Below are 23,213 nucleotides of genomic sequence, written 5' to 3'. Positions count from 1 at the left end.
TGGAGAATGAGCATTCTGACAATTCTTAAGCCACCAAACTGAACAGAGTTAAGATATACCTCTCCAAAGAGTATTAAGAAGAAACTATAATGTTTGTTTATTAAAAATCCCTGAAAGAATAAATTAGTTAAAAAAATTTATTATTTTAAAGCTGAAAGACTTATAGGGAAAGTAAGGATAATTGAATCTATTTGATGTAGAATTTCAACTATTAAACACTGATGGAACTAAAAGGATCTCCCAAAACAGATCTGTCTACTTCTGAGCATCCACCCCTCTGCAACCCATGGGCTCCCTCACCCTGTGAACTGCGTGCAATTCCCAGGTTCCCCAACTGTGTGGTCTGTGACACTCTACCCCCAGGAATGGGGGCAAGAAGTAGAAACTGGAGGAGGAAAGGGGAGCCTGCAGACCCTGCCAACATCAGAAGTTGTTGGGGGTGAGTGGTAGCCAGGCAGGAACCTGTGGGCCACAAGTTGGCCAGCCCCATCTCAGAAAATAGAGTAGGAAAAAAGAAATAAAATGCCAATTTAAAGATGATCGCATCCAGTTTTCTTATGTGACTAAAGATAATTAGAAGTCTGTTGCACATGCATTAATGGACTGCATATTCATAAGCAAAAATACTGCCACAACCAATCCACAGAACCAATGAAAGAGTGACAGCAACTTGTTATTTTAACCCAGCCAAGCCCTGCTTGAAAGAAATGTGCCTTCCCCACTTCAGTAAGAAAACAGGAGGAAAATACTGAACTCTCACAAGAGAGCAAACAGCATCACTCTGCTCACATCTCTTAACTTCACCATTCCTCATTCAGCAGCAACACATTATGCAGCTCCCTCACCACCAACTCAGTCTGTCTGTACAATCATACAACCAAAAATAGAGATAACCAGGAGCTACAGTACATCATTAAGCAGCAACAATTTTCAGCATTGTTTCCAAAATACAGTATCACTGAAATTTCAGCATCATGGGTGTGATGTATTTGGTAAAGAACTGCCAAAGAATTATAATGCTGAGGGCGGACATAAGTAACACTTAGAACAATTTAAATATGGCTTAAACCTGAAGCAGAGAGATACATAAGTTAGCTAAATCAGTTCAAAGCTATCTGAAACAGTTCAAAAGTGTACCTTAACCATCAAATACTGTTTTGAACATTTCACTGTTATGTGTGGAAACCAAACATTCTTTGACATGGGTTTAGTCAGTCCTCCCAGCATCCCATAATGCATCATTCCTCACCCAGTCCCTTTCTCCCCTGACTGTAGCAATTGGCTATTCTGGTATGGAGCTAGAACTCTACTGCCCCCCTTTTCTTCCTTTTGTTGGTACTCCCCTTACTTCCCCACAAAATCAATGAGCTCTCTTGCAGTTCCCTTGTACTGTTTGCTCAATAAAATCTATCTTTTCTAATAATTTGCAGTGTCCTTACTCCCTACTCAACCATGGCCCCTCCCCATGCCTCACTCAACTCCTGGGAGCCAACAAGCTTGGGGCCAAGCATTTCCTCTCTTCTCACCAAGTCAGACAAGCACACTGCAGCCTTTAGTTAACTGCAGGCTACTTACGTTTACTGAACTCCTGTATAGGAGAAAAGAGAAAGCAGAAAACTGAAAACACTCTCGGCCACTCTTTCAGAAAAGTGAAAACACTCACTCACCCTATTGTGTTCTCATAACATGAGTGCAAGCACTCCACCCCTATTTTCCCACTCCAAGACATGTTGGACTGGATACCCACTCCCATCCCGTCATGACCACAGCACTTCACACAACTGTGAACTCACAAATAATCACTGACATTTTGGAATGGTTCAATTGTTATGTGCATCTAAGTATTTCTAAGTATTTCTTTTAATGATGGTAATAACATACAAAAGTAGAGCTATCATTTAAATCCTTAAAACTATTTTCTGGTAAATATCAGAGTGCTAGAATGCTTATTCTTGGGCAGGAAATAAGCTAATTTTGGTAAAAAGAGCAATAGAGGGATTTTAATTCATGAATTTACCTGTCTCAAAACAACTCATGAATGGCATCTTGAAGTAAATTATTTTAACACTTAGCCTGGTTCCTTTAAATAGCTGAACTTTTCCATTAAACAGTTGCAAACAAGGAGAGTACTTGGAGGACGAGGTGTTGTGTGGCATGCTGCCCCTGGCGTTTCAAAAGTTGGACAGGTCTGCTCCAATTTGTAAGGTAAAGAACACCAATAATATAGATATAAACAGGGATCCAGATTTTCCTTGCCTGCAGTAAAATGCGGACTTTTCAAAACCCAGATTTTTCCCTTTGAAGAAGGAAACTGTGGGTTTCCCCTTGCAGACTGGCAGAGTTCCAGCCTACAAGGAGATACTTGGGGCTGGTGGAAGCAGGGGGAGGGCTATCAGAGGCAGAGAGTACTACATGCATGTGCACACATGTGGCTGGTAATACAGCCAGGCAGGGTGGTGGGAGCAGCCCCAGCAGCTGGATACAGGTAAGTCTGTGGGATGGGGTGGGGGGAAGAAGTGGGGTGGAGGACCAGAACTTAGGGACTGTGTGGCGGCTGCATGTGGCGGGGTGATGCATGTGTGGCAGAGGGGAAGGGAAGGGTTGGGAGGTGTGTGTATGTGTGCATGTGCATGCGTGCAAGAAGCATGTGTGTGCATGCCTCTGACACAACACAGCTGCCTGTCAGCATTAAGCGAAGGTGTCCAGGCACTGGGGCTACAGCAAGGCAGGAGGGTCTGAGGCAGCACTCAGTGCCACCGGTGAGTCCAGCTCTGCATCACTGTCATCTGGGGCCCACCCAGAGACGCCTGTCCCTCCAGTGGAGGAAGTGGATGGTAGAGCCCTTTGGGGGCAGTGAGGGCTGGCAGCACTTAGGGTGGTGCCTGTGCTCTCAGGGTCAGGGGTGGGGTGGCTGGAGATGCTGCCTGTGGGGGTGGGGGCCAGGCCACCTGGCATGATTTGTCCCCTCCTCTTCCCTCCAGCTCACGCTTGAGCTGGACTGGCTCTGCTGCCACCTGCATGAGCTGGAGCACTGCAGCTACCACAAGCAGGATGGAGACCACTTGGAACCCCTTGCACTACCAGGGCCAGGGGACTGTGGGTCAGGAGTGAGGGGCAGTGGGTTGGGAGCAAGGCTGGGTGGGCTGTGGCTTGGGAGTGAGGGGCAATGGCATGGGAAGGGGCAGGGCACTGGCGTATCAGGGCTGCTCACTGCCACAAAGCAGTGGCCAAACAGCTGCAGCTGGACATGCATCCTGGTGAGTGAAGGTGGCAGGGAGAACTCAGATTTTCCATGATAAAAATACCAAAATCAAATGCCAAAATATATAGGTATTTAGAATTCATTTTATTAGAATGATTAAGGCACTGGCAGGCTTCCAAATTGCTTTAATATTGTAAAAATATAAATAAAACATTGTGTTCAACAGATACCTATATATATATATAGATAATGGCATTTTATTTTAATAATGGAAAAATGCAAATTTGGGGGGGTTTAAATCAAATAATTTTGAATTTTTAACAGAGAAAATCAGGATCCTCAGACATAAAGAAGCTTTAATTATGCTGAAGGTGACCTCTAAAGGTTTTTCAGAAACTGAAATTTCTTTCCACTTTTTCCTAATTAATAATATGTAAATAGGGCTTTTAAAAGGCTTTGCTCTTAAATGTAGTAATATCAGGAGTGTTAAGTCTTGTTTCTCTCTTGTTTTTTTGGATGACCAGTGGGAGGTGTAAAAGATAAATCAACAGAGAACTCTTGTGAGCAAAGCTTAACTGTAGGGTTGAGGGCTCTGTATCTTTAAACAAGGCTTCCTGCATTCAAAATATTAACCGATATTCAGAGAAGCCGACAAAGCAAAAATCCCTTCCTTTCCTAAGAGTTTAATTTAGAGTTCACTATGAACCGATTACCTGAATGAGTCATGTGAGTAATATTAGTGTTCAGTATATAGCTGGATCATTAAAGTAGTCTTGATAAATGTTTTAAAAAGTCAATGCATCAGTCAATGTCCTTTATCGGTAGTAGTTCTGAATCTTGAAAAATAGGCTCCTGACCTTTTCATCACTGGTAGTGGATTCTGGATGAGGTAAAGGACTGTCCTGATGAGTTGTCTCCACAACTGAAGGCTCTTCAATTTTATTTCTTATGATTGGTGTTGCAAGAGGGGAGAGATCTAGTGGCATCTAAAAGAGTAAAAATGAAAATAAAACTGTTACTTATTCATAAACAAACACACAAATCAAATAAGCACCTGAGGAGTAAGGGCTCTACTCTAGACAAGAGCAGAGGTAAACCGAGCTTTGTTGTTGACTCTCCCCCTTTTCCCCACCTCTCCACTGAACTCAGCAGCAGAGGAAAGGAGGGGACAACAGGAGGGCATGAGCAATGGTGGCAGTCAGGCCTTGGGCTCTGGAACCAGGAGACGGGGCCAGACTCTGTGCTGAGAACTCGTGTAATCACAGTCTAAACACGATGTGACCACGTTGCCAGGCCCTCTTTACCCCTGCCCTGGAGTACCATATTCCTCTCTAAAAAACAGATAGAGGGAAATAAGCAGTTTTGAAAAAAAAACTATTAAAACATTTCTAAAATTCTTTAATATCTGTACTCTCCAGAAATAGCAAACATTTCCAGGATTGATATTGCTACACATATCAGCATAGGATAGTGGAGGTGCCTGAATAAAAGCAAGTGATTTGGAAGTATAGTGGGCACAGAGAAAGGGTGAGAGGGATAATTGTTTGTTAAGCATAGGTAACGTTTTAGTAGGTCTTCAGTGCCTACTTCTACCTTTCTAGACGAAGAGAAGGCTAAAGGTCTGATCCTGCAAACCCTCGAGAAGGAATAAAATAAATGTAAAGACAACAAATTTAAGCAAAGATAATTAGGAAAACAGAGTGAAACAAGTTAACAGATTCAAACATACCTTTCCTAAAAATTCAATCTGCAAATGAACAAGCTTTCTAGTATTGGTTCTGATGACCAACATTGTCTTTAGACCAAATGACTTAAATTTCACTTCACCTGAGAAAGTGAATATAATTATAACTCATTTAATTTCAAACTGAACTATTGAAATTATCTGGTAGCTTTCCTTTAGTGTGTTGGGGTTCACTGACAGAGATTTTGGAGGCTGATACTGATAGCTGAGTTTTAAGGAGGCATATCAGCCAACACAGATCTGATTTCCAATATGTAGTCCTGCAGCTTGAAGAGCTGCATCCAGCTGGTAAGTCTGTTGTGATGGAAGGGGAGGGGGGAGGGATGGGGCATGGGGGGGGGCACATTAATGCCCCTGTGAGGAAGGGAGTGGGGTAGGGGCAGGGAGCAGGATGGAGCTGCAAATGGCTCATCCGCAGGGTGTTGGCTCCCACTGCTGCATGCACCCCCGGAGGGTATGGGGGTGGGGGGGCATTTCCATCTGCATGGGGCAGGGAGGTAGGGTGGGCTGCAGCTGTGAGCTGGGGCCAGGGCAGTGCTGGACTATTCCTGGCAGGGGCTGGGCTGAGCTGTGCTTGGGGCAAGTGGTGGTGCCACTGGCAAGGGGCTATAGGGGGATGGGACAGGAGGGACTGCAGCCACCCTGAAATTTGCTACAGTCCCCCCCTTCTCTCCCCCCCCTCAGTGCTGCCACCACCCAATCAGAGTGCAGCACTGCTTCCCCCACCATGCACCAGGAAGAGCCTGGCACAGTCCTGGCCTCAATCCGCAGCTGCAGCCCACCCATGCCCCATGCAGATCTGAAGGCACAGGCCCCCTGTGTTCTCCTGGGGTGTGCATAGCAGCAGGCGCTGCGCCCCTCCTCCCCATGCCCACCAGAAGAGCTACAGCTCCATCCTGTGCCCTGTCCTGCCTTGGCTGGGCTGGGCAGCCCCAGCCCCAGCCCCAGCCCCACTGCCTCCCACACCACAAGGGTCTTGATTTACTACCCCTTTCCTTCCTCCCTCCCCTTCCACAACAGACTTCCTAGCTGCATGCAGTTCTCCAAGCTGCCAGGCTGCACTCCTTGCTGTCTGCGTGCTGTGCTGCGGCTGTGTGCATGCACAGGCATTTACTGGTCACATCAGGCCAATTCCGATACAGTCACTTTTCTTTATACTGGTGCCGATCCGATATCAGACCAACATATTGGCACACCGGTATAGTGCTTCATTTCTTTAAATTCTGTATCTGATTTTTACCATCATTTAAACAAGGGTGCTCAACCCCACAGCCCATGGAGCCACATCATCCAGTTCATGGGATTTGTCACGGATCTCAAAATTTGGTAGCAGGGGACTGGTAAAACCTAATTGCTACTCCCCTGCTGTCAAAATTTCTGGACCCACTGAAAGCCCTGTGGGCTACATGGCATGGCCCTGTGTGCTAGACTGAGCACATGGGACTGACTGGGCCAGGGCTGAGTGGGGCGGGGCAGGGCAGCAACAAAGAGCTGAGCTGTGTGGTACAGGGTAGTGTGAGGTGGCATGGAGCTGAGCAGGGCAGTGCAGGGAGGCATGGAGCAAAGTGGAGCAGCATAAGGCTGAGCAAATGGTAAGGAAACTGAGCATAGGGCCAAGCAGGGCAGCGCAAGGCCCAATCTGACCATACACCACTTATCCAGGCTGTGAGGCCAAGAGATTGAGCACCTTTGATTTAAATTACTAAATTTCAATTAGAGGTGTACTGATCTATTACTTGCATATTGGATCAGGACCAATAACAGGAAAATTAACATTACTGGCAATCAGATTTTTTTGGCTGATAATGTCACCGATAAATGCCCCCACTTGGGGCCTTAAGCTTTGCTGCCTTTCCCTTGGAAGCCCTGGTGCCTTGAGCAGGGGTGGTACTGGGGAGGGATTGGGGAGCTATAGTTACCCCAAAATTCCCCATAGTACCCTGTAGCCACCACTTCCATCGCCACCTGCCCCACTCTGAAAGCAGCCCCAGCCCAGCCCCCTTGCCGGGGAGTGGCTGGCACAGCCCCTGGCCCCCAACCCACACTATACAGCCCACCCTTGCCCTGGGCACAAATCTGGTGGGAAGGGTGCATGCAGCAGCAGGGAGCTGTACCCCTCCCCTCTCTGGATGAGCCTGCAGCTCCATCCTACTCCCAGCCCTGGGGTCACATTCATCACCCAGAAAGGGCAGCACCTGCCCATGCCCCACTTCCTCCCTCACATGAGAGCCTTGATCTGCCCTCCTCACCACAGACTTACTGTCAGGAGGCTGCTCTCCAAGCTGCCGGGCTGTATTCCTGTAAATTGGCTATTGGATCAGTTGGCCAATATGGCTGGTTAATAATTAGTTGTCAGTATCGGCCAAAAAATCTATCCGTACACCCCTAATTGAAATATTTGTTGAAATAATGTGTATAATTTTAAAGTGTTGTCTAATTACTGTGTATGTGCAAAACAATATTTATGTGCTACTCTTACCTCACTCACTCAAATTGTGCTTTTTCCTAAAAAACCCAGGATCTTTTTAGAATCTCATTTACAGAATTCTCAAAGACTCTTGGAGTAAACAGACTGGCTATACTGATTTCAATTGTTAAGGACCAGGTCCTTAAAAAACTTGTCAATGGCACAATCCACAGGATTGTGGAAGTTAAGCAGGACTGGCTGGAGGATTGGTTTCTAAGCTTGCACTTTTTCTACATAACATACAGGCATTTAGATGTTAATGAACAAGTTCATTTCAGGAACTGAAGATAAAATAAAAAACATCATTTCTGGACCATAATTTCCCATATAAAGTAGCTCATCTACATTATGAAAAGAATGGAAACTCTCAGGTCCTTGAAAAAACCTGTTTGCAGTAACTTCTCCATATTGCCAACATACTTTTTTAATGTCATCTTCTGAAGCCTTTTTGAATTCATTTTCAAAAGGACTTGCTAGCTCATTGAATAAACCCACTTCTTCACAGTTCTTCAAGAATCGAGTTGGTGTCGGTGTCTGATCTGAAATGAAAAATAAAAATATGCATTTTTTTTTCAAAATGACAATTAGTCAAATTAGCATAGGTATTTTCAGAATAAAAATATAAAAATACTGTCAATACAACAAGCCAACTAGTCATTTAATTTTTACTTTGGTTATTTATCCAAAAATACTAAAAGATGCTGGGGCATACTTTAGGGAAAAATTCAAATAAAAATCTAAACCTAACTTCATTTTAAAATACATTTAAGATCCAGCTTTTACTTGTGTTATAGAAGCCTGCTGCTATGTCATTCTACCTGAACTCACAATCACTAAGTTTAACAACCCAATTAATTTAAATAACTTCTAATAAAAACAGACATATAACTCTTTCTGACAACTAAACTCCAATCGTTTTAGGTTTGGGTTTTATTTTTTACTAAGTAGAAAAAAAATAGTATTTTTGGTAGCTTAGGATATTTCTGCATTCATTTTTTCTTAAAAACTACTTTCTAATTAAAAATAACTTAGTAAACAGTTACTACATGTTTCATAACATATTGGCTTCTACACATTTGAGTAGAAAGTACTAAAATGACTAAAACAAGATACTTACCAGACACATGGGTCAATTTTCTTACCCTTCTGGTGTGCGTTATTTTTAATAAAACATGTTATGAGCAAACTTTTCAAAACACAAGAATGCTAATTCTCATCTTGACAGACAAACCATTTACTCAGCCTGGGTGTTATTAATAGATATAAAACTCAATCCTATGACTGGGCCAGCATTGGACTATAAATTACTGGTGTGGGGGTTGGGGGTTTAGAGAAGAGTTACCTTCTAATTCCTCTCGGCCCCCTTTCAAATAGACTTTAATAAGTACCAGGCTAGTTTGGAGGCACAAGAGGTTGCATATATAAAAAAATCATATTAAAAATGGTATTTACATTAATAATGGTAATATTTGGAAGGTGGCATTCACTTGCAGTTTTGGTAATTGGGAAGACTTTTTCATTCCAAAACCCAGGGACAAGGTTGTAAAGGGAGATATGACATGTGGTTAAAAAGTCTCCCACGCCTCCGAGGCATACTCCTTTCCCTCTTTTGTTCAGGTCAGTCAGAAGGGGTACTGATGCTCCACCTGCTGGAGACAAACAACTGAGGTTTGTGAACTGGTTAGCCCCTTATAGCAGTGGTTTTCAACCTTTTTTTTATTTGTGGACCCCTAAAAAATTTTGAATGGAGGTATGGACCCCTTTGAATGGTAAGTGTGGGTATTCACATACTGTTAATTAATCATAGTCATCTTTTGCGGACCCCTTGGACATAGTCTGTGGACCCCCAGGGGTCCACTTGCCTTATAGTATACATAGAAGGGAGCTACCATCAAAAGTCTAAGTTTTATCTATCTCTACCTGTTGACTACAAAGATTTTTTCCCAAATTCCTGGACTAGTACAGCAGATCAGATTAAGAAAAAAGGGGCCCTAGTTTCAAAGTGTTGAGAGGTCCTCTTGTATGAATACCCACAATTAAAAACAAGGAAAGACAGTGTTTACAGGGTCACAGTTTGTTTTTGCATCCTGCCATGCCAGATATACACGGCAGGACATATGCTTTTTAGGAACATACAACTGCAGAATGGGACAGCCCTGGATCAGAGAACTAGTCTCCCAGTCCAGGACTCCCCTTGCACCTAGACTTTTAAATACTCAATGAGCAGCTGGCACTAGGGAACCTGGGAATGTCAGGCTTTCTGGCACACCTTTCAAGGGACATAGGGTGGCCATGTTCCAGAGCAAGAGTTGCCACCTGACAGACCTCCCCCCCAATCAGGTGATCAGTGGGACCATGTAGGGGGCAGCAGGTCTGAGACACAATCACCCTCTGTCCCCTGAAAGGCACACCAAGAGATTTAAAGCTGCATGATGCATTTAAAGCCACATGGCTTTAAATGTCCTGGTATGCAGAGTACACCAAGTGCCTTTCAAGCAGCAGGGGGTGGCTGCGTCTTGAGGCAGGTAAACCAGGCTGGGGGCAGGTCGCTGTTCTGAGACACAGCCACATCCTGCCTCTTGAAAGACATACCATACAGTCTAGCCATGGGAGGCAGCAAGGGATGGCCACAGGTATACATGAGGCTGGGCAGCATATAGGCAACAAGAAGCACCTTCCCAATCTCAGGATCTTGCCCCTGTATGATCATGCCATGCATTCAAATTAAAGCATGATACAAACCAACCAAAGATGTTCTACATTAAATAACTTGCACACGTGGTGTGCTGATATTTACGGTCCAATTAACATGCTAATGCATCATAAATATAATGTATTCCAGGGGGCATAGTGACTACTGCCCTTGATATTAAAAGATGTGTTATTTGTACTAAAGTTATAATAATCATAGGAAATATGGTGAAGATAGTATGCCAAACCTTGCTGATTTAAAGGATGTGTGCACAGTGAAATTAAACTCACAGAAGACTTATTGACATTCTGGCATCTAGTCTATGAAAACATTCCATACTAATTTTTTATATTTTGGTTAACATGCATACTTCATTTAGTTCAGTTAGCACTTATACATTATTAGTTTTTATACAATATCAGTATGAGAAAGTAACGTTATAAAAGATTTCAGTGATAGTTATGTGACGGTGTGTGAATATCACATAAGTACTGGATTGGGGTAAGGAAGGCAGATGAAGAACTCTTCCATTACTTAACTTCCAATGACTTATGTGACAGGTACTCATTATTTTTAATTGTACCACTGCACACAGTGTTATAGGGGTGTACCAATAAAGATTTTATTGGCCAATACTGATGGCCAATTACTAACGAGCCATATCGGCCGATACCAATACAATAGCTGATATGCAGCCTGGCAACTCGGAGAACAGCATCTTCCCCAGTCTGTGGGGAGGAAGGGGAGAGGGAAAGGGGAGGGGCGTGGGGGGCAGAGCAGGAACAATATCCGCAGATCAAAAGAGTGAAATCTGATCTGCCCTCCCCGACGCTCCTTCCCTCCCCACCACAAACTTACTGGCCAGCAGATCCATCAGAAAGAATCTGACACAGCTCCAGGCCCCAAGCCCACAGTAGGCAGCCTGCCCTCTCCCCATGTAGAAATCCAGGGGGCACATGACCCCCATGCCTCCTCTGGGAAGTCACACAGCAACAGGAGCAACACCTGCTCCATTCCCTCCCTCAATTCACCCCCCATACCCCTTCCCTCCTGCACGCTCCTCCCGCCTCCCACAGACTTACTGGCCAGACACTGCTCCCCAAGCTGCCAGGCTGCATTCCTGGCTGCATGCATGCTGCAGCTGTGCACATGCATGTTGCATTTATCTGTGACAATATTAACAACACCAGCCAAAAAAAGCTGATTGCTGATAATGTCAATTTTCCTTTTATCAGTGCCGATACGATATAGATCAATATAATCAGTGCACCTCTACAGCATTTATATTTTTAAATGGCTACCATGAATACAGTTTGTGTGTCTCTCCTAATAAAATAGCACCTTACAAACAAGGAAAGTTGAAGAGAGGGACTGGAATCTTTGTGTAATTAAGTAAGTCTTTTCCACCGCTGGAAAAGCTTCTCATTATATTCCTGGAGTAGTTACATGTACATTATCCCTATAGAACTTAAATATTTTCAATGATCCACTAGTAATTGTTTGGGTCTTTACAAGTCACAGACATACAGGAAGTTTGGAAGGCTGTTTTTTTTGAGAAAAAAAGAGTAATAAACAATAAAACAAAACAGAAGAAGAAAATATGACTCTGACAAAGAAAATGCTAAGAATTCTGATGCGAAAGCCTGAAGACACATATAGTTTGGAAGTAGTTTAGATTTAAACAAAAACTAAGCTACATTTACCTCCTTTCTAAACATCTATTTACATTAAACTACTACTGATTAATTTCCCTGAGGCAACTGAAATATATAAAAGACATTTTAGAAAAAAAAAATCTTTTAAACCAAGCAATGAAGAGCATAAAAAATAGTTCAACACACAAAATGTTTACTCTGGTTTTGTACATTGGCTTTAAAGAGGACAGATACCAGCCATCCTAGGGGTATTAGCATGAAATACCTGCTACTGGGGGTGGGGATAGATGGCCCTTGAAGTCCCTTCCAACCTTCTGATTCCCTGCTACCTGTTACCTTACCAACAGGTGACAGGGAAACAAGTGAAAGCCTGTTTGGCTTGAGAAATGGCTATTTTGGGATATATGCATCTCAGTGCAGTTTTATTTAACTTTTTACCCAGGATAATTCCAAGCTGGATATAAGGGAGCTATGTCAGCCTATGGCACCAACTCTTATTCCATACCGATATTAACTTTTGTATGTCCAGAACCTAAATTTCAGAATTGGTTAAGCATAGCAACAGTCCTTTTGTATGTATGCTTAGACAGTTAATAAACTACTACATTAGTAAAAATTAAACCCATATTTAAGCTGTGTATGTGTCAAAATAAGTGATTTATAGGGAAATAAAATGGATAAGCACTTGTCAGATTGTACTATAAAGTAATCCTATGGTATTTGCTTTCACCGATTTATAGAAATTACAGTATGTACAGAAAATAAACAAAATTTGTGCACATTCCAGGAGAAAGATGGATAAGCCATTAATAAAAATATATACTAACCAGCCACAATGACACTGTCATTACGAGCTGGACCAAATTTCAGTGTCATCTCATGTTTATGTTTATGGACAGCCAAATGATCTTCGTTGGTAAAACGCTGTGGCAAAAAGTTTTAAAATAGAGTTAAAATTCTGAATGCGACTGAAATGAAATAAGGATATGGAAAGTCATTTTCACATGTAAAACCACCATTATTACCAAATTATCAGCTGACTTTTACATGGACATGTATCTGATTTGGTCAGAAAGATTTCCAGGTAGGCTTTTCTCACAGACACTGTGGGGCTGAATGAAACATGTGGCAGTCCATTTTCTTGAACTATACCCACATAATTTGGTATTTTTAACCCTACCCTTGGGCAGCTTTCAGTGGATGTACATTATAATCTTTCATCTCTCTGTGCATTCTGCCTGGGCTAATTTTGGAAATTTGGCTGTGACAGCAAGCTTCCTCATTTGTAAGGCTATTTTAAAGTGCTTTTAAATCCATGTACAAATTATGATTTTACTCTTAAAATATTACCTAGGAAACTTAGCCCTGGCTAGAAAGAGGGAAAAGAAAACACCAGCAGGGTAACTGAACCAAGACTCAGTTTTCATCCCTTTTCTTGAACAATGAAACAGTAGAATTCAAGGAAAATGAGTCACTGGGTCTCAGGAGTTGGGGCAGCAGGCAAGCTAGTTAGTTCTCAGTTGACCCCAATTACCTTAGTGGGTCTAGCTGTCCAGCTGCCTAACTAGCTCTAGCTAACTCAGGTTACCTACAAAGGTAGGGCTCCCTGCAGATAAGCAGCCGCCTTTTCAAAGCTCAATCTATTTAACAGGATAGATGGCTCTGTCTAGCCTGGGCTTCTGAATCTTAGTTTCCTGATTCCTGCCCACTGACTTCTAGTTTCCCAATTCCCACTTCCTGGCTCCACCCCCCCCTGCACTCCTGGTTTCAGTCCAGACCCTGTTTCTGGATCCTGACCCTGTGGCTTGTAGCTCTAATCTGGACCCCTGCTCCTGGCACCTGACTTTGTCTGCTCCTGATCCTCTGGGCTTACAACTTTCTACTGGCTCTACTGACACTGGCTCATCAGGCCAGATGGCCCTGAAACACTGCCCTTCTCCACAGGAATTTCTCATAACATAATCAAAAGATATGCAAATGTTAAGGTAGGTTTGAGGAATACAGTGGGGAGAGTGAAACCAGTGAAGGAGAATGTTGTGAGGGTTGATAGGCAAGAGGGGGTTTTTTGAGGTAAGAAGTCCCTTAGAACTGTGCTTTGGAACAGGTACTGAGAATCAGCATACTATTAGATAACTACCTTATTAGTGTAAGGGAAATCTAGGGGTGTAGACAGAAGTGACAAATTTCACTTGATCTGGCCACAGAAAGCAGTTTATAGCCATGGCTAAACACAAGTGTAAGGGTGCAGAAAGGTTAAAAAATGGTTGATTGGGTGAAAATCTGATCCCTCATTGCAAAAGGTATCAGATAAAGATGTTTCAAAATATAGTATGTTCTGTAACTTGTGTCTGTACTGCCTCCCAGCCTGGCGCTGTTTTCAGAATGGGAGAGGGGAAACACAGTGCAGGGAGTTCTGTCTGGGGATTTTTCAGACCCCCCCCCGGAAGGGTGGGTTTATTGGAGACCCCCTGAGATGGGAGGGTTCCAATTCACCCACCCCACCCTTCAGCACCAGCTGGGGAGCCCCAAAAATGAGCTCCCTCCATTGCCTTTCCCCCTTCCCATTCTGAAAACAGAGAGCTGAGGCTGTTGCTATGGGAACCTGGCTGCAGGCTCCCAGGCCATTCCCCTCCCACCTGGAACCAACAGTGAACTTCTGTTTGGTCTGGGGTAACACTGTAACTCAGAACGCTTTGCAGAAAAGTTCTGAGTTACAGCTGGGAGCTGCACTTCTGTCTGCACCCTAGATGTACATCTCACATTCCCTCATCCCTTTCTTGACTGAGTTCACTATCAGTAGGTGAACATTTACAGTCCTCTATCTCAGAGTCTAGAATGTGAACCAGTACATGACAGGTCTCACATCTCATGTGTGACCCAGGATTGGGGAGAGAGGAACTACCATTCCAGTAGGCTTTGAGTCTCTCTTCCTGCCCCCAACACGTGTTACAGAGGGTCCTTCTGAAGGAGTCTGAACCCCTTCTCCTTATACTCCAATTTAAACTGGTATCTGGGAGTGCCCTGCTTTTTTTGGCCCTTATCAGCCCTTCTCTCCTCACATGCTACACCTCCTTCCCTCTGCCCAACAACAGAAGCCACTGGGGGTCCCCTGGACCCCATGAATATTCTGTGGAAGATCTTGTAATCAGAACATTTTTGAGCAAGCTAGTTCTGATAACAGAATGGGGAAAAGTAAAGTTAGTTTGAAAAATATATCTCTTCTGCCAATTTTGATGCATCTGAGTGTATTAAACTTATTAAAAACCTCTTTTTTTCCTACACTAAATGAAAATGGCTATGGTAACAGAATAGTAAGTTTAAGAAAGTTATCACACAAAAATTAAAGTTATCATAATAAATATTAAGATAACTTCTGAACATGTATAAATCTAAATAAATAAAACTAAATGAATTAATATTATAAGAAAATTAACGCACAACAGACCAGTACGGTCCTATTCTATATGAATAGCAAACCTACAAGTTTTCAAATTATTATATATAAATCCATGACACAGAATGATAATACAATAGATAAAAGAAAACTTCCCTATTTGTGGTTACCAAGTCAACTATACAGCCTGAAAACTACATCATCTTAAATAACCAGATAAAGTATTCAGAAACATTTCCCCTTCCTTTCTAGTCATATTTATTTTTTGTATGTTGATATACAAAATATATGCTAAAAAATGGTACATGAAAACAAAAAAAAAATATGAAGGGTTATTTTTCCACTACGTAAAGTATTCCTTTGAAAATGAAGACATCCTTGCATTTGAGATGCACCCAAATTTTCTCCCAAATTCTAGGAAAAAAACCCAAAACATTCACAACCTCTGTGTTGCATAAGAGCTTTTTACCTTTTTTTCCAACTTGAATTTACTTTCCACAATCAATATTTTCTTTTAAAACGTGTGCCATGCAAAGGAATAAAGTATTATATTCTTAGAAGATGCTTTCATTTTATCTCATTAAATTTCTTCACATCACAAAGCTGTCATTATCAGTCTACATACCAGAGTATTATACGCATGGGGAGACTCAGAAGTTTTCTGAAACTTTTCAACATTGTGTAGTGATGCCCTTGTGCATTGCTACACACATTCCCTGCCATCAGTTAACGTCCAGAGACTTCCTGAATACCAGAGTGTGCATCACACTTAGTTTGCAGCTAATTGTTACAGAGGGTTAACAAAATGATGAACAATATCATACATGTTAATGCATTATTTGATTCCATTTAGAAAATTACAACAGAATTAACACAAAAAGTATATATTTTTCCTGACAGATATATGACCTGGGGTTATTTAAATTTATCCTGCTGTGGACGGCATTGTTAAATCAACAAACTTTCTTGCTACCACCTGCTTTACAGCATAACACCACCACACAGTCCCGTTCCAGCAACTATCATTAAGAAATCTCTAATCTTAAAATCTAACCAAATACATTTTGCTCTTTCTACACTTCCACCTTTTTTTTCTTTGACCTACATTAATAGATTCCTGTCATTCCATTACCTGGCCACATCCAGGGGCTGTGCATAAAAAGGGTTTGTCATCACTCATATTCCACAGGTCGCTGTATTACCTAAGTTGAAAGGATAAAAGACTTCTCAAAATATTTATAGTAATTGAAACTTTATCAGCATATCAACTTACAAAAGCCCTGGGCTATAAAAAGTACTTCAGCATTTAGTATTCCAGAAGCAAAAACTGCTTTGTCTTCTGACTGCAGTGAGAGTTATCTAAGTATCTGGTAAGCAATGGAAGTAATACTGAAATACATATGGCTTTCAAAGTATATTTCCAAGCCCGGTGAGGGAGATATACAAATCCAAACAGATACATAACAGATTTTGAGCATGCATCTTAATTTTAAAAGGAAGCAATACAAGAAAGCATTTGAACACAATGCAAATTTAACCTGTGAAATATGATCCACAAAATGTCACTGAGGTAGCTGACTGAAATAAAAATACACTGCAATTACCAGATTTCTAAAAACAGAGGAAAATAACAGGTAATAGCAAAGAAACAAGAACTAGTCATGCACAGCAAATCATTCACTCCCTTATTTTCTCAGTTCTGTTAAACTCTTATTACAGGGTTATGATGCCTGTGCACATCTCCACAGCATATATACAGTTCTTAAATGTAATTACAAAAATATACATCTTAAAACTCCTTCAGAAAAACAACACTAGCATTTACCTTAAAAATATGCTTAACAAGGTGTCAGCAGATCTTTACTATACTTAGCAATACTCTACATACTTACACATGTACACAAATGTATATACCTGCCAGATTTCATACGCAAGCCAAATTTTATAAGGCGAACACCTTATCACGTCCTCCTTTTCATGGCAATAAACTATAATTAAACGAAACAGATTAATTACTGTTATGGAAATGAAACAATAAAATGTAGTTATACCCTTGTAATATCACTAGGAAAATGATACAATTCCTGGATCAGGTCAAAATAGTATTGAATTTTTACTACTCTGTAGATATACTTCAGTTTACTTCTAGAGTAAAGCCTTCCTACCTCAAAGTTCCATTTTTAATAATTTAATAGAAGCACAACAAATTTTAATTCCAATTTTCAATGCAATTTCAATGTAATTTCTTCATGCAAAATAATAAAAATGACAACGCATTTAAAGAATAACTACTACTTTCTATTGTTTAAATAAAATATTTTTCAATTAAGTCTCTTAAGGGCTCTTAGGGCAATAGCAGTAGCAATTCTATTTGTGAAGCATTATGCTTTGTTATCCTTAGAACTTGTAATAAAACAAGTCATACTGCGAGTTTTTTTCTTTTTTGGGTGAGGGATAAGGGAGCTGCCCTTATAATCTGTTGCAATTATAAGTTAACCTGCTACTTTCACCTTCAATTAAAACAAACAAACAGCTTTCTCCCCTAAATCAGGGTCCAGTAACTAGAGATAAAGGCCTCAAGCTGCTAGTATCCCTTTCAAAATCCTATGGAAGAATCAAACAGTCAAGGAAAGGACCTAAAGTGTTAAATGCAGTAAAAATTCCAAAATAAAAACTATCCTGAAAAAAATTCTGACCTGGTATTTTTATTACATAACACAAAAATACAGTAAGTACAAAAGTCATAACTGTAGGGGGGCTCAATTATAGGCTGATCCTGCCTATAAGTCGAGTTCAATTTTATGAGGTTTATTCTTTTTAGAGGGTAAAATTAGAACAATACAGCATGCAACCCAAAAGTTATTGGAAATGCAGTAATTACATAGGTTCACATACCAAGTCATTTTAAAATAAGATCTATACAAAAGCAAAAAAATCCCCCAAAGACAGACTCTTTTATGATCACTCCAAGTCAAGTTAGGCTAACAGTTTATTGCAACCCAAAAGACTCAATGTGTCCACAACACACAATGTTTCTGCACTGACTTTACCACAAGTCTACAATGTGATCAACATTCACTAATAAAATGGAAAACAAAATTTTAAAAGAAGAGGGTACACTTGCCCTGCCTATAAATTCATTTGACTTTCTTATGGTAACATATAAGATGCATTTAAAATGACCTTTTCAGATCAGTTACTTCACCCTACCCTGTTTCACTATTAAATAAGTTTTGGATTATTACACATCTTTTCTTCCTGATTATAATTTCCCTTGGGTTAAAAGAGTTTCAGTAATTCTTATATTTATGTAAAAGCACTATATAAAATGGGAAACCTAAGTATTTAAATTACTCTGAAAGTTCAAAGAAAATAAAAGAAGCCAGAAGAAAAGTACTGGAATAGTACTGAGAAAAAAGTAGGACCTAAATAAAATGGAGGTCTACTTCTAACTACATTTCTCTTAGCTGAATGCCTGCAACTATCATAATACCAGAGACAAATAATTTTTTATTTACAAAGATAGTCTTTGCATTCCAAATGCCACTTCAGAATGGATTTTTTTTTTAACTGTAATGATGAAGCCAAAGAAAAAAGGCAGGAGCTGAGGCTGAATAAAGAATGATCATCATTCATTTTTTTCAGAATAATGGTTGGAAAGACAGCTCCAGACAGAATGCCTAAGTAACCAACAACAGGACAGGTACCGGGCAATATTTTTGGATGCAAAAGGCTGCCTTAACATTAAAAGATGTAAGATAGTAAAGAAACTAATAGTACTCCCAACCCCATAAAACTCATTTGACCCTGAAACAGATTCAGAAATTTTAAAGTACCATCATAAAAGTTTTGAAAAGTGGTAATTCCGAATGCTTATCTGCTTGATGAAGCAAACAGTTTCATCAAAGAAGACCATCAAGATGGCTTTTTTCCATCAGTTTGCACACAAAAGGAAATGCGGATTTTGGAACTACCTACATTTCCAAAGGCCATATATTCTCTCTAATACAGCATTTACCTTTTAGACCCAAGAAATCTCAATCACACCTACTTAGATCTACTACACTGGCATTTCCTCACTGACATACATCATTTACATCCACAGCTAACACACGTTCCAAAATGAAAATGCATTGCCCCCTTCCTACATTTATTTCGTAACAATGAGTGGACAAAACATTTGGCTTTCCAGACTGAAGACAAGAGAACTGGAGACCTGGTCACTGGCAATAATCATATGGAGGCACACAAACATGGCACTGAGGACACTGAATGGTGTTGCTTCTTAAGTTTAACACAGGGAAGACACTCAAACCATCTGAGGTCATAAGCCAAGAAGAGATGAACTACTGCCAGACATTTAAAAGTCTTTTACACTGCTGAAGGAGACATATGCATCAGACGGAATGCTAATACAAATGATGGAGTTCATTCTGCCATTCTCTTCAAAGAGCACACAGATCCTAAGTTTTTTAAAGAACTCGGTTAAATGGGCTATTGATAGGCATATCTTTCTGATGTCTGTTAATGTTACTATCATTCTTTTTGATTCACAGGAACAGGGACAAGCATAAAGACCCCAAAATTAATAAGACACTGACTTCAGGGTAAAATCAATGGATAACACTGGATAGGATCCTGGATGTTCCTGAATTACAATGGATACTTGTAAGTTGCCCCAGACAATATATTATCTCTGTTCTGCTGCTTTGTTCCACATTTTTTTATTGATTCAATTTCAATTCTTACCTGGGCTAGACTCATTTGGGCCTTGAAATAAATTAAGTAAACTCTGGGAAATCTCTTTCTATGAGTCACTCCCATACTGGAGATAGTTGAACATACTTTGCAGGCTCTAAAAAAAACAATTAAACTGATTTCTACCCACTGAAGCTATAACTGCCAAGTTAATCAGAAAAAAAATCCAATTTTGTCCCTCCTTGTCTTGATCCCCCTCCAGACTATTCAATGTAAGAGAGAAAAAAATGGAACCTAACACATTAAGGGCAAGTTGGGAAGGGAAGGGAAGGAAGTGGAGAGCTTCAGAAATTATGCTTCAGCATCAAAAGAGTACTAGAGACTTCCCCTTCTCTAAGAGTGAATACAACAATGAAGCCCCCAAAACTCTTTCCCTTAAAAGATTAACTGAAGTGCCTTCTCTTAATTAAAGAATTACTCTTCTGTGTGAACAACAGAAATGAATTATATGAACTTCTGACCCAATGGTTGGAAGCAAGCTGTTGTGGACTTCAGTGAAGGCAAAGCAGATAACATGTATTGAATACCTGTTTCAAAGCACTTACATTGACAACTACACTTTCTGTGTCTAGCTGAGTGACTTTGTTAAAAAAAAAAAAAAAAGAAAGAAAAGAAAAAGATGAAACCTCTTCAGCTTTGGCTTGACCTCCTCAAAGAAACTGTACATTTCAAATAAATGCTAGAGTGGAATGAAGCACAAATCTGTACTATATGGTGTGTACTTGTCCTTTCATTCCTGTCCTTTAGATTTTGTGTTCCTTCAAGTTAAGAGTAAGAATCAGGGTCAGTAATTGATCTGAACACAGAAAGAGCATCACATAGCTTTGGTAGTTTAATTAGTTCTGCTATCTGTTACTGTTTGTCAGAATGCAATCCATCAGTCCTGCACTAGTATGCTGAAGATATATAACAAAGGACCTACAGAGACAGAATATTAACACAGACATTCTAATCTAAAACTTCATAAACCTGATGCATCACTTACAGAAAAAAATTAAGAAAGGAAAATATATCACAAATATTAATCACACACAAAGATGCAATTAAAGCTCACACTGGATATCAATTTAGTGATATTTAAGTAATATGGCTCCTATTCAGAAACTGATTAAAGACATTTTTATAAAATATTACATAAAAAAATTTCTGGCTAAGATTATTACATTTGTTAAATGATCTGAAATACATTTTATTAAAATGAAACAACCCGTTACTATTGTATACACTGAAGTTTGATTTTAAAATATCTTCCTGAAGGAAATACTCAAATTGCTAGAAGTAGTTAAACCATTCAGAAATAGCATTTACTAATGCAGTTTCTTGTAAGCTCTAATATTATGTGGTAGTTTTCTTATGCCTTCTGTTTATCCCTTAAATGTCAGAATAATAAAAATATTTGAGAAATACCCATTTTTAATACAAATCTAGTTAAACTAGATAAATATATTTCCCTCTGCAAATCTACCTTGATCTGGTAAGAAAATCATTATTTTCACATGTGAATGGACTTGGAATAAGCCCAGGAGTCTTGAGGAGCTGGTTCTCATACTGGACTACTGTGTTAACAATTACTCAGCTCTAGTGATTGTGGTCTGTGGGGTGGACCAATGATTCTAATCCTTCTTACCACCCATATGGGATTCAGCATAACTCCATGTGATTTTTTTCAGTTTAAGTTTAAAACAAACCAAAAAGGACATCTCTTTTTTATAATAGTATTAGAGCAGAGGTGGGGAAAATGGCAAATCTGGGTGGCAGCCAGACTCCATTTCCCAGCAGCTCCTGCTTGCATCGCTGCAGCCAGTTTCCATGGAGATCCCAGCAGTGGTGGGGCCATGACAGTGCAGAGCCAGGATTTCCATGGAGACCAGCCCCAGCAGCATGGGCAGGGGGAGCTGCTCCAGGGCCAGAGCTGGGATCTTGCAGCAGTGACAGTATGGCTCAGAGCCGGGGTAGAGCCATGATCCACTGCCTGCATGCTCCTGTGAATTGCTGGACCCCCATAAGATCCTGGCCCCACCTTGTCACAGACCTGCCATTGCTGAGGTCTCCATGGAAACCGGTCTCAGTAACATGGGCAAGAGTTGCTGAGAAATGGAGTCCATCATGGGATTGATCAAGCCCATGAGCCAGACTTTGCCTGCTTCTGTATTAGAATGATGTTGTAGCTAGGATAGTACAGGAAATATGCAAAAATGAAGACTTTTATGGGTGATACCTTTCACAGGACAAACTGCGTGGTTGAGTGGGATTTACACAAGTTTTTGGGTAGAAAGTGCCCTACCCCAGACCTGAGAAAAAAGCAGGTCTTTTTACTACATGTGTCTATCCCTTGTTTATGCACACCAGCTACACTTTGCAATAAGTACCGAACTATTCACTCCTTCTGGGCTTTTCTATGACTATTACCAAAATGTATGATTGCTTCAAATTCAACAAACTTATCTTCAAAACCATTCTGTAAACTGGTTCTCTTATTTCCTCTTGTCAGATAAATGAGACACAGACAAGAAATTGTCAATAGTATACACCAATTTTAGGTGTCCTACCTGAGATCCTGGGAACTATTAAGAGGAATACCATATTTACTTGCATAACACATGACCTTTTGCCCAACCCTCTCACAGCCACTGCTGAATTAGCAATCAACTTTGGCTGAGCAGGAAAACTCTAGCTTTTAGCAGAACAGGAGAGGGTAGGCAAGTGACACAGAAGAGTAGACTCTACCCCTGCTCCATGAGGTCAGCATTCAGCCTGAGGAAAGCAAGAGACACAGAAGAGTAGATTCTACCCTTGTTTCATGTGAGAAACAGTTCTTACAAATAACAGCCACCTTCAACATACAACACTGATTACTCCCTATGCAACATTCACCCTGTATGATGAATGAGGCAAAAGCAGTCTTAATCCCAGGACTACCTAAATTCTGAATGTCTGTCTTAAAACTATAACATTATCTGAATACAGTTTATAAACACTACCAAAAATGGAATGCATCATTTGTGGCTCCATAGTGCCCAAAGGTCCAAACCAAGACTGGGAGCCCATTATATTATTATGCACAAATACATACTAACTCACTGTTCCTGCTCCAGGGAATTTATACTCTAAAATGTCAAGTGATCTATGACAGATAGTGGGGGAAAGGATTAAGATAATAAAACCCCTCACATTGTTATAAACATACATGTATTTTTAAAGTTTTTTATGAATGATAATTTCCAACTATCTGCCCTTAACCAAGCTATAATTATTTTATTCATTTTAAGCATTATGACAGAAGTGAGATTTGGGGACACAT

General features: G+C 40.6%; 1 protein-coding gene across 3 annotated transcripts in view; it reads right to left on the bottom strand.

Moving 5' to 3' along the window:
- The window catches only part of ATF2 (activating transcription factor 2), an 80,859-nt gene that overhangs the window by 50,829 nt on the left and 6,817 nt on the right, over window positions 1-23,213 (bottom strand). Inside the window, exons 4-8 of one of the 3 annotated variants that reach the window (XM_019554096.1) lie at window positions 17,069-17,142; window positions 16,287-16,356; window positions 12,588-12,684; window positions 7,834-7,952; window positions 4,060-4,188 (exon numbers count right to left, since the gene is read on the bottom strand). In XM_019554096.1, coding sequence (XP_019409641.1) covers window positions 4,060-4,188; window positions 7,834-7,952; window positions 12,588-12,684; window positions 16,287-16,334 — 393 coding nt within the window. In that variant the 5' untranslated portion in view covers window positions 16,335-16,356; window positions 17,069-17,142. Of the gene's footprint in view, window positions 1-4,059; window positions 4,189-7,833; window positions 7,953-8,865; window positions 9,063-12,587; window positions 12,685-16,286; window positions 16,357-17,068; window positions 17,143-23,213 lie in introns of those variants that run through there. The other 2 variants (XM_019554097.1, XM_019554098.1) reach the window with 2 other exon arrangements.

This window comes from Crocodylus porosus, unplaced genomic scaffold (genome assembly GCF_001723895.1).
Source record: "Crocodylus porosus isolate Cpor-Errol unplaced genomic scaffold, CroPor_comp1, whole genome shotgun sequence".
In the NCBI taxonomy this organism is placed as follows: domain Eukaryota; kingdom Metazoa; phylum Chordata; order Crocodylia; family Crocodylidae; genus Crocodylus; species Crocodylus porosus.
The sequence above is the reverse complement of the archived record's forward strand: the minus strand, read 5'-3'. Positions and strand labels throughout refer to the sequence as shown.